We start from the raw sequence: 12,496 nt of genomic DNA, 5'->3' as shown, positions 1-12,496 counted from the left end.
AAAGGAGGCCTTGAAAAACAGTAAGCTTATTAATATTATGGAAAGAAAGATGTAAACGCAATATGAAAGCAATATCAACTGGTCAACGAACTTGTCTATTTCCATTATTTTTCACAAGCTTGGGAACAACAGATACCCACCCACCCCCCCCCCCCCCCCTTCCCCCCCCACCATCTCACCCAACTTTAAAAGAGAAAAAGGATTATGATAAGCATTTGGGACACTCGGGTACCATATCAATCAATGGCTGTCGTTTTTCTAAACGGTCTCAAAGAGCCTGGTGCGAGCGCGCGGGAGACCTGTGATATTCCAAAACGTTAAGGACTAGGCTCCATTTCAAAGATGGTTGCCAGCAAAATCGTAGTAAACACGAAATCCTGCAAGTTTACGTGGAAATTATCGACTCACAAAGCTCTAGAGCGATAAAAAAAAGTGAAAAAAAAATTATTAAAGCGGACTTCCGATAACATGATGTTATATAATGCCTTATAAGGAAATGACCAAGCGAGCTAGAAAAACGACAGTTTTTAAAATATTTATGGATATGCTCCCCTGTGTCCACAAGCAAATGCACCACTTGGTGATATTTAAAATTGCAGTAGACTCCCTCAGAAGCTCGCGGCAATATGACATGGCGTGCCTCTTCCGCATCTCGAATGTTTGTGTAATTTTTAGTATTTTTATGAATTGGGGTTCCTGTAGCGAGTTGAACCCTTTTTCCACTTACCCAGGCCCCCACTCCTTTTTGAACACGCTACAGAATGCCCGAAATCGAAAAAAAAAACCTTTTTCCCCAAATCGCTGTAGACGCCTGCGGAGGAGGCTAACATGGCGTAACACCTGCTAAAACAAGGCTTGGAACCTGGTATTGCGTCTTTAAATGCGTGGTTGCCTTCCTTGCTTTAGCTTCAAAAAGCGCGGTTTTATGAATCGTCTGAATAAGCTGAAATTCTGCTTCGATTTGACTATTTCAATTTTCCCCTATATTTTTCTTTCCCCTTTTTCCTACTTAGGCTTATTTTTATTGTTTAGGCTAAGCGATAGGCGACTTGGACTGTTAAGGGATAACGGTGACTTTTGGGGTGGCGCTCCGGCTTAAAAAGGAGGGGAAATCCGTAGCCGAATTAACTGCGAGCAATATTCTTGACTAGTGCACACTAGTGACATAACGACATAGCAACATAGGCGCAGGCACTCTTTAAGCCCGACATAACAACATAGACATAATGACATAAAGAAAAAACATGTTTTTTTTTTCTCTTATGTCGTTATGTCCATGTCGTTATGTTGGGCTTATGTCAAAATGTCGAATCATTCACACTTGAACATATGAACGTAAGGGGCGCACGCGCCTATGTTGTTATTTCACTAGTGTGCACCAGGCATAAGGGAGCAGTCATTTATCGGAGTGGTGGGGGATGACTGCTATGTTTGGGGAAGGGCTGCAATCTTTTTACTGGGAGGGTCTGATTTTCCAGAATATACAACCAAATCGTCATTTATTTCATTTTTATTTTTTTACGTGCCATCTTATTTTCTGTTAGGGTGACACCTTGAATGCGTTACACCTAGAATGCGTGGCATGACCGGGTCACTAGCATTTACTCTGGGGGTAGTCCTCGTACTTCTTGTCGATCTTGTTTGCAGCGAAGCACTTTGCTGCCGCAGCGTCGCATTCACACAACATCTGTCCGCATTTACTGTTCTTAGCTTTGTCTGCAAAAAGAAATAAGGAATGGATGACTTCCACTAGAGAGATCTCAAGACAAACTCGCGCGAGCTCAGGCCTTTAGCGCCAAAACAACAGCGACAACAACAGCTTATTTAGCGCTTACGTAAAATCCAGAACGTTTCTTTATCAGGGCTAATTTCCATTCAAAGATTTTACTTTTCGTTATTTTCTGGCATGACAGGCACAGGCATCTTCATGTTTATTTTGGCTTGAATTTGCCACTCAAAACGTCACGTGATGACGAAGGAGGAGAAGAAGGCATAGGGTTAATTTGCTCACCCTGCCAGTGATAATCATGTGGGAAAGGAAAGAACGAAAAACACTCCGTATTTCTTTCTTCTCCATCTCAGTTTACTGTACTTTTTACAAAAACATTAGCTCTTGGTTCTCCCCTTTCTTAACTCCCTTGGATTTATTCCCTAGTGAAAAGCCGACTTATGCGACTAGTAGGATAAGGGATACAATGATCTTGATCCCTGATCGTCTTTCACTTAGTGGTATTCGAAAAGGCTTAATTTTAGAATTTGGCGCGGGCGAGCTACACTTGGTCGCTTATTTGGGCTTCGCGCGTTTGAAACGAAACCAAGGATAGAGAGCTAAAGTATACAATGCAACATACCACATCCAGTGCATCCTGTCCTGTAATACAGGTGGATATACGCCTGTCCTGCCCAGCAAATTCCGGATGTACGTGAGGCCTTATAGCACATGTCGTGAACATAGCAGCACCTGAATGAAACCAAAGGCAGTGAGCTATTGAGCTATGTAAAACACTCCCCCTTTACCAGACCTAGCGAGTAAAATTTCCCCGGCAGATTTTCCATATAGCTCACCAGGTCAGTGGAATGTCAAGGGCGTGGCCAGGGGGTGGGGATTTTTTTAATGTCTATTTTCGTTCTCGGGGCAATTTTTCCACAAGGTCAGAGTGGCATTGTACCATGGAAGGCAAAACTCTGCCGGGTAGAGTTCTGAAATATTTACTTGCTACCGGGGAGGCAAACAAGCCACCAGGTCCCTACCTAAAAGGTCAGGTTTCACCAGGCGAGAGGTAGAAGGGTGTTGTAGAGAAGAAAGTCACAACCTAGTGATTGGTGCAATAGGCGCGTGTATCCCTTCTTGCTTCTTATAATTCGCCAGCTTTTAGTCCCCGTCCTTCCCTCCCTTCCCCCCCCCCCCCCCCCCCCCCCCCCTCATGACAGGACACATCCCTAGGCCTGTCCAGGCCTTATAAATAGTTCACGAAAGACCATTTACAAGAGGGGAAAGCTCTAAAACCTCACCCATATTACTTCTTCTTTTTCTGGTGTTTATGTGGCAAGTACGATAGAACTATGCATGTCCTCCCCTAGCCCACTCCCCCTTAAAAACAAAGAAGAAAAACAACAAACAATTTTTTTGACAATTGGCTGACAATTTTTTGTGTGGCTTGCTTGCGCTCACGCATGACCGTACCATGGAGACTATATGCGTATCTTCCCCCCCCCCCCCCCCACCCCCTCCAAAACATAAGAGCAAGAGATAAAGAAGAGCAGGCATAAACGATTGAATCTACGTAAGTCAACGATTGCAGGCAAATATTGTGAAAAGAGGTAGGAGGGAGAGAGAAGGAAGTACGATAGAGTCTTTACCCCCCCCCCCAAAAAAAATAAAAAAAATAAAAAAAATGAAGCAAAAATAAAAAGAGCAAGAAAAAAAAAAGAAGGAAAAGCATAACTTGTGGTGTGCAGTTGAAACTATTGAAAGTCAACAATTGAGAACAAATATATCGTGGAAAAAGGTAAGGGAGGGAAAGGAATCTGGTCTCACTTGTCCAGGCCGTCAACAGGACTCCCCCTGCCGCCAAACCCACAATAGCAGCCGTAGTAGTTGTAATCCAACGGGTTTCTCTTCGTCTCACATTTTATCATGGCATGAAAGTCGAAAAGGCTTCGTCTTTCGCGAGCGTAGTCTGAAAATGCAGATGAATTTTATTATTATTATTTTTTTTAGCTCAGGCAAGTTATGTTGGTTATCTTCACGTTTTCATAAAAAAATGTGATATTATATTCCTACGATAAATATTGAAAATAAACCAAAGACATTTTAGAACATTTGGGTACTTTCGATGGGCAATGGACGGATTCAAGGGCCGGTGACAGCGTTCCTTTACTGGGAAAATGCAAGAAAATATGAAAACGTATAAGAGAATAAGCTAAAATGAATAAAGTTCCACTGGGGTGTTACTATTCAATAATACAATTTCGTCTAGATGAATATTCTAATTAAATAATAAAAATCACAACTATTTAAAGCCCCTTTGTACCTAATGGAAACCGCTTAGAGAGAGTGCCAATTACTACAAAACAAACATTCAAAGCAAACAAGCAAAACAAGCACAAATTATCGTGTGAAACACTGTTACCTTTTTCAGCTGTTTTTTTTTTTTTAATGTGCGTGGTGGGGGGGAGGGGGTGGGTGCAGACCTGTTATTGGCAAGGCCTCCCCCCCACCCACCCTCCCCTTAGGCTGGACATACCTCTAAGACTTTTCTCTGACAGGATGCGAGCATCTACCTAAAAAAAATGAAAGAAACCTTTCAACGGTCTCGTATGTGAATCAATGGATCTGGCGGAAAGGTCAATTTAGCATTGCTCAATTCAATTCAATTAATTTATTTGGCACCTTTTCATTTTTGATTCACTGGCGTTGCTCCAAAAACATTTATATTTTAGAAAAAATTAACAATTGGTTTTCAGTTTTATCTCTATTTACAATAAATTCTCTATCATCGTACTTTGTACCGATGTCATTATATTATTCTCATTACAAAGCACTTTCCCTCATTTTTGTTGCTCCCCAAACAAATTGAGCTATTTCTTTTTTGTTGCGCTCTCCTGTTTCATACTAAGCACCTTCAAAAATGCTATGTCAGGAACATTGAGCAGTTATGGGTATAATATGCAGAGCAGTCATGGGTATCATATGCAGAGCAGTCATGGGTATCATATGCAGAGCAGTCATGGGTATCATATGCAGAGCAGTCATGGGTATCATATGCAGAGCAGTCATGGGTATAATATGCAGAGCAGTCATGGGTATCATATGCAGAGCAGTCATGGGTATCATATACAGAGCAGTCATGGGTATCATATACAGAGCAGTCATGGGTATCATATGCAGAGCAGTCATGGGTATCATATGCAGAGCAGTCATGGGTATCATATGCAGAGCAGTCATGGGTATCATATGCAAAGCAGTCATGGGTATCATATGCAGAGCAGTCATGGGTATCATATACAGAGCAGTCATGGGTATCATATACAGAGCAGTCATGGGTATCATATGCAGAGCAGTCATGGGTATCATATGCAGAGCAGTCATGGGTATCATATGCAGAGCAGTCATGGGTATCATATGCAAAGCAGTCATGGGTATCATATGGGAAAAGCCATAACCCACGTTTTGGCAGCCAAGGGGGGTGATGCGCGCGCACCCTGTAATCCCACAGTTGCTTGCTTGGGAGGCTGCTAGCACATGTGTATTGCGTTTATGCTCATCGGAAAATGTTGCTGGTTTCCCTCTTGTTATTGAAATATCTGGTAAAAGGATAAACCTTTCTCCTTTTTTCTTCATTTTGATATTTTGATCGTTTATCAATATCGATATCATTAAGCTTTAAATGAGAAAAATGAAACATCAGCAGTGAATATTTTGGTGATCTTATTGAAATGTTGACTATTATCAATTATGGATGTTAGTTATTTGGGTTAATTCTCTTATCGCCTAATTACAAAAACCCATGTGTAATTAGCTTCAGGTATTGCAAAAAAAAAAAAAAACTACAGAAATTATATTAAGAAATTGCAAACAAAAGCTCGTTGTGACGACAACTTTTACTTGTTCCCAAAGCCCACTAAAATATTTTAAAAACGCTTTTGCAGATTACTTTTGTGTTTGTTATGTTAATCGCTCTTAAACCTCATCTGATGAAAGCAAGGAACTATACTTCATCAACGCTTTTCAAAATTTCAGAGCAAGATTAGCTAAAAATACAAGATTAGCTAAAAATAACATTTCAAATCTAGCCTTTTAAGGGAGATAAAAAAAGAGCCGTTAAGAAAATGATTCTACATTTACAACCTCTCCTCATAATATTGCTGAAATACGTTTAGAATTACCATCACTATAATGAGCCAATAATAACAATAACTTTAAAGCAAGAATATGCTTAAACAGGAGACAAAAAAAAGTATTATACAGCTTCGGAATGTTGCTGACATTAAATGACTTCAAATCGTTTTATCTTACCTTTACGACAAAGAAACTGGCCATGCACACATAAACCAACGCCAGAACTAATTTGCCGAGGCAACCCATTTTAGCAAGTGTTCCTAATGTGTGTGTTTCGTCTGAATAGCATCTTTTATATGTTGTAAACGGTCTTCTGGTGGAACAGGTGTATTGAAGTAGTTTGAGTATAAGGCGAGAAGTTTTTGTTAACGGAAACAACCGCTGAATCCACAAAATCTTTGGTTAACGCTTCTCTGATAACAATCAACTGAAACATACTCATCGCAACATGCACCTAAAGCAGTTATTCTATTCAATTTAAAAGTGATAAGCCCAAAGAAAAACAATAAATAATAATATTATTAATCAAGAAACGCTACACGAGACACCCCTCTTCAAAAAACTTACCATAGAATAAAATAAAATATTTAAAAAATAATTAAAACATACTAAGAACATGACGAGAGACTCAAATAGCAGCAAAATTTGGCTTTGATAGTCTGATGCGTTATAAATAAAATACAGAATCGTATTTTGTTCATAAAAACAACCTTAAATATTGTATCAATCATTTGTGTAATTTACTGGGTATTCTATTTTATTCTATTTTTATATTCTTAAAAGAACAGCCTTAAAATACTCCAAAAAATAAGACGTATATAAAAAAGAGTGTAGAGTGAAATCATCCTTTATCGCCACTTTGCCTATTATATCAAGAGCAAACGACTATAAAATATATAAACTATTAAAATGTACATTCCGTGTTACGACCCGGGTCCCTCCCAGTGCAACTAATGTTTGAAATAGGTCCGAGGAAGCCGGGGATGGGGATGTAGTCTTTCCTTTACAATATCAGCTGGTATAAAGATAGATTTTTTTTAAGTAGGTGTCGGCTTTTAGAATTTCCTTATTTATGGACAATGGTTCTTTTCTTATTTGGAAATTGGCATATATTTTGAAGTCTAGAAACGCCAAAATAGATGAAAAAATATTAAGGTGATTTTTGATGAGATTTGAACTAAAGAGCATTGCTTTTTTTTCGGTTGGTCGTGTCTCTTTCACACTCATTCGGAGTTACATCTCAAATCGAACATTTGCATACATTTTTGTTAAATAATTCAAATCGAAAAAGCTGTATAAACCTCAGCTCTTTCTGCGCGTAAGTGTGCTAAAAGGCAGGATCGAGCAAATATGTCAAGTCGCCGTGAGAGTTAAAGGCCTTGATAACAAATAATGTCGCAGGACAGGATCGCAGGCACACCAAGACCCCCCGGCTGGAAACCAAGTACTTCCAAAAATATCGTTGTTGCTTTGTTGTCGTTCACTCAACTCGATCATTCATTCACTAGACTGGAATATCCGAGGGGTTACATGGTGCATCGCAATTTGTGAAGTGACAGGTTTGACAAAAACAAAGTTTTTTCCTTCAAAAAAAGGACAAAACAACAACAATTACAACAACAACACAAACAAAAGCCAGCACTTTTAAACATATCAATCAATGGCTGTCGTTTTTTCTAAATGGTCTAAAAGAGCCTGGGGCGAGCGCTCGGGAGACCTGTGATATTCTAAAACGTTAGGAACTAGGCTCCATTTACAAGATGGCTGTCAGCAAAATCATAGGAAACCCGAATTACTGCAAGTTACGTGGAAATGCTCGACTTACAATGTTTTAGAGCGATAAAAGGAAATGACCGCGAGCGAACTAGAAAAAAACGACAGTTTTTTTTTATTGACTGATATATAAAATTGTATTTAAAAATTCTAGTTTTGTTGTAATGCCATATTAGAACAAAGATTGGGGCAGGAAGGCAAAAAACACCAGCTCTCAAGACGGACGGGGGACTCTCCATGAAAGAAGACAGGGGTGACTGTCCTATCTCTTAGTTTTTTTGTGTAAACTTCTAATAAATGCTATTCCTTTTAGGGGGTGTAGATAGCATGCTCAGTAATATGACACAGTAATAGAAATCAGGGAATATTAAAATGTGTTTGCTTGTAATGCTTTCTGTTAAAAATTCCCATATCTTTTTGACCGCCCCTTTAACCGCTGTCTATACTGAGGGTAAATTTGTTGTGAGCCAAAGAAGCGAAAAGGCTTTGTGGCTAGTACGTTCTTGTTCTCGGCTTCCGAACGTCTCTGAAAACGATTGTAATTGCATCTTTCCGCCTTTACCTTTTTGAACACAGGGATTTGATATCTTATATCTTAAATATAATAAAAAGTCACCAATGTATACTAATGACTTAGACCGATATTTAAAACGCTCGGCAAATACTGACAAGACTAGAGATTGATGCACTTATTATAATCACGCTAGCTTGTATTTGTTTATATTAAGCACATCCTACTATCACCTCGCGCTAATGAGATTAGAGAGGTAAAAATTAAAATTGCAATAGAAAAAAGGGATAATATATAAAAAATTCGTCTATAATAGGATAAGACATGTACCAAGGTACAGGCATAGTAAAGTTCAAAAACCCTTTTCATAAGCTCTCAGATTCCGACAAATGATTCCAATTTGATTAACATCCGATTATTTTAATTCATCTTATCATTTCCTTTTTTTTTTTTTCGGTTCGAGGCCGCACAGTAAACCAAAACAGGGGGGGGGGGTTGAACGAAAAGCCGATTACGGATAACGACTACGTAAAACATGCAATACCGCCTCACAAAATAAGACATTCTTTTGCATAGAAGAAGCTAAACCGATGTCTTATTTTTCATGCAATATTTCAATACATTTCTCTATTCCTATCCAAATGTCATCTTAGACGATTTCAAGGAAATATGTCCAAACTCTACTTCGGGAAGATGAGAAAATAAAAAAGTAAGCAAGCGAGCAAAATAATTTCTAGGGACAATAAGGCTGCCCCTAAAGAATGTAGAATCATTTTTCTCGTCGCATCGCATCATACCAATGCAAACACGGCTTCCTTCAGAATAAACACTAAAAACACTGAAAACGATTGTAATTTCATCTTTCCGCCTTTAGCTTATTAAACAAAGGGATTTAATATCTTGTTTTATGTCAGCAAAGCAAATAATCTTCCAAAGACAAGAGAACACGTTGGCAAACTGACCGAAAATCGGTTCTGATATCAGGCGAAGGTGCATAGAAAAATGGGATTAGATAAACGTCCAAATATAAATCTCATCCCTTTTTCATGTGAATACACCCAAAAGCAAAAACGACTTCTTAATTCTTAAAAGGGATCTTTGGTAAATTTCAGAATTATTTCTTCTTTTTAATTTGCAAGGCTGACACATTTCTGGGGGTTATTTTCAAAAATTTAAAACTCTCGCCGGGCGCTAGCCCATTCGGGACGTCCTGACTGTTCGAGTCTAGCCACTGCGTTTTTTCTTTATTTTTTAAATTGTGTCTTTTCTAGTTTATTGTAGAGAAAGAATACCATGTATGTTCTTAAAATTTGGTAAAATCCTCAGGCTAAAGAGTGTTTCTTTTAAATTTAATCTTCCCTGTTTTTAGGGGAGCTTTTAAAATGGAACATCTTCGCAAGAGCTAATATTGTCCTAGATAAAACAAAGGTTCTTGTCAAATTGATCCGCCCTTGGGATTGACAAACATTCAAAACTTAATTCAAGCTATTTAAAGTGTTAGGCAGGGCATGACACCGCAGTAATCACCAATATATCAAACATTCGTCTTAGGATAAGACGTGCACCAAGGTACAGGAATAGTAAATTCAAAAACCTTTTCATAAGCTCTCAGATTCCGACAAGTGATTCCAATTTGATTAACATCCGATTATTTTAATTCATTTAACCATTTTCTTTTTCCTTTTTTTTTCGAGGCCGCACAGTAAAACAAAAAAAAGGGGGGGGGATGGTAAGTCGATTGGAATTTTTTTTACCCCTGATAACGACTACGTAAAACACCTCACAAATTAGACATTATTTTGCGTAGAAGAAGCCAAAACGATTTCCCTCGATTTACCTCATGTAACCTTAATCTACCAGAGGGTGCCCAAATTCATGGCAATGTTTTATTTTTCATGCAAATTTTCAATGTATTTCTCTATTCCTATCCAAATGTCATCTTTCTCTAGACGATTTCACAGTTATATGTCCCAAGTCCAAACTCTACTTCGGGGGAAGATGAGAAAATGAAAAGGTAAGCAAGCGAGAAAAAGAATTTCTAGGGACAATAAGGCTGCCCCTAAAGAATGTAGAATCATTTTTCTCGTCGCATCGCATCATACCAATGCAAACACTGCTTCCTTCAGAATAAACACTAATAATCAAGGGCGAATTTAGATTGATTAAGGGGGAATAATCAATAATAGTCTAAGTTCTTTTTAAGCTATTCCATAGCCTTAACAACCTGTTTGTTTCTGGTATAAATAGGACCAGATTCTTACTTGTTACCTCAGTTACGACAACTACCAATTACGACAATCGACATGAAGGCAGTTCTGATCCTTGCCCTTCTCGCCGTGGCGTACGCTTACGAAACAGGTAAAACATATTAGTACTCACTAAGGATTAAGAGTCTGAGCAATTCCTTTAGACAATCCATATGAATCAGACTAAGAGCCAATGATTAGACTTTCTAAGAGTTCAGATTTTATGCATGTTACTATTTTAAGCTGGCATTACCTCTTTTCCATTTGCATTTTTTTATTTCTTTTCCTTTCCTGTAAAAAAAAAATTAAAGTACTCTCTCAGTCTCACATTATATTATTTAACTTCTAGATGGATCTAGTGACCTATTACTAGGGCAAAGGACGGCGATTTGAACTTAATTAATCCGTGATCAGTGACTCACTACTTTTTCTACTCACTTTCCCCCTTACTACTCGACCCTGCGTTTTTCTCTAGACACGCCCCTGCTATATAAAAAAATTCAGATCTTAAAAACACAGGTTATCAACACAGCTATCAGCCACGTATACCAACCACGACTGTTCCCTAATGCGTATTTCCGCATATTTGTTGGACATATTGTAAATGTTTTATGAGTTTGAGTTAAAAAAGGTAGGTCTTGACGAATTTGCTAAACACCATGAACTCTCACAGGCAGGTAAAAATTGTATAGGAAGCCAATAAACTTCTGAATCCTAGAAATGTTTTTTGAGTCGCACAAGGTCAAAAGCTAAAGTTATCGTACCTTTACAGACTGGGAGCAGCTAAACCAAGACCGTCCAGTGTGTTTTGATGCCAGGCATCGCGTGTACGGCAGTGTGAGAGTCCCACACGAGGGATTTCTGCATTCCGTTAAACTCGTCCATCGTACTGGTAAGGTCGCGTGTTCTCGCGGCCATGGCGACTTCTGGTTGATCAAGGAAAAGAGACATTGGAGCAACTGGGGATGCAGTGGCTTTGGATTATTACTAGGCTACAACATGAATGTCCTTGTTACCAACTCACATAACCACGTGTTGGTTCCTGAGAAGGGCCAGGCGAGGTAAGTTTAGTTTCTTTCATCAGAGAAAATCCAAAGTAGTGGTTTTGGTGTCTTTGAAGGGTGAAAATGTATCGTTAATCTTATCAGTGCTTATGTGGTGCTGCCTTGACAATCACTTATCGGTATCTTTTTTAAGAATGATTTGAAATTAGCAAAGTCGTTAGCCTGCCAGCCGGCTCTCCAGTGGGTTCATTCGGAAATTAACGTTTTAGGAGTTTCGGGATTCCTGTGGCGCGCGAGAGAAGGGGGAGGGGATTTCCTTCCCCCTCCACCTCCCCTTCCTTGTAGAAGAAAATGTTCATTTCCGTATTTGAAATGCGTGTAAAGCTACCAGGAAACAAGTCATGTATTACTCTTAGGCTCAGCGAGAATAAAGTTACTCAAAAGTTTATATTATGACAGTTGTAAAACATATGTATGTCAGCCTATATACAGAGAGGGGCGCAAGCGTAAACCAAACTGTATCCCCCTTTCGAAATTCTAGGTAAAACATAAAATTGAGAAATCAATAAAAATAGTTCAATCTCTATAGAGTCCAGTAAGACTGTCTAACTGGTTAGCACTTTCAGCGTCCTTGCAATATTTAACGAGCTTGAAAGCACTGCTTTCTGCATCCTCTTTATGACATCATGGCCACGCGCGCCGAATATCTCATCTCTCGTCGAGGTGTTCACATCTTAGGACCCAGCTCCCAGGGCGTCCTTCACTATGTTGTGTTGCTTGATGGTATAGTATTATTATTATAATTATATTTATTTTATTTTATTTTTATCTGTTTAGATTCAAGCCTGCGGACCTGGCGAAGTGGTACTCTCTTCACGGCTCCAACGAGCACTCCCATTCCATCGTGCTCAGCCGCAACCTAAAACACCCTTACCACTTGAGGGCGGGAGCCGAGCTCAGGGTCTGGTATGGCGAGGCGCTATTCAAGCTTCTTGAGATTGATAACGTCGGCCGTGTATGTGTTGACGTGTATGCTAAATTCAGCTATTAAACAACCAGTCAACAGACATGTTAAGTAATGGTGTGCATTAAGGCAAACGAATAAAAAGAACATTGAAAA

At 39.1% G+C, this 12,496-nt stretch overlaps 2 protein-coding genes across 2 annotated transcripts; one reads left to right on the top strand and one right to left on the bottom strand.

Annotated features, from left to right (window-relative positions):
• Positions 1–1,494: 1,494 nt before the first annotated feature.
• LOC5506084 (phospholipase A2 A2-actitoxin-Cgg2a) lies at positions 1,495–6,190 on the bottom strand. The gene is made up of 5 exons (XM_048722599.1): positions 6,020–6,190; positions 4,248–4,284; positions 3,539–3,680; positions 2,352–2,461; positions 1,495–1,716 (listed from the first exon to the last, which is right to left on the bottom strand). Exons 1-5 carry the CDS (start codon positions 6,086–6,088, stop codon positions 1,595–1,597), a joined length of 480 nt encoding a protein of 159 aa, XP_048578556.1. The 5' UTR covers positions 6,089–6,190; the 3' UTR covers positions 1,495–1,594.
• A 4,183-nt stretch (positions 6,191–10,373) lies between these two features.
• LOC116613957 lies at positions 10,374–12,496 on the top strand. The gene is made up of 3 exons (XM_032374467.2): positions 10,374–10,484; positions 11,145–11,433; positions 12,214–12,496. Exons 1-3 carry the CDS (start codon positions 10,430–10,432, stop codon positions 12,425–12,427), a joined length of 558 nt encoding a protein of 185 aa, XP_032230358.2. The 5' UTR covers positions 10,374–10,429; the 3' UTR covers positions 12,428–12,496.

Source organism: Nematostella vectensis, chromosome 15 (genome assembly GCF_932526225.1).
Source record: "Nematostella vectensis chromosome 15, jaNemVect1.1, whole genome shotgun sequence".
Lineage (NCBI taxonomy): Eukaryota > Metazoa > Cnidaria > Anthozoa > Actiniaria > Edwardsiidae > Nematostella > Nematostella vectensis.
This window is presented reverse-complemented; position numbering and strand designations above follow the sequence as displayed.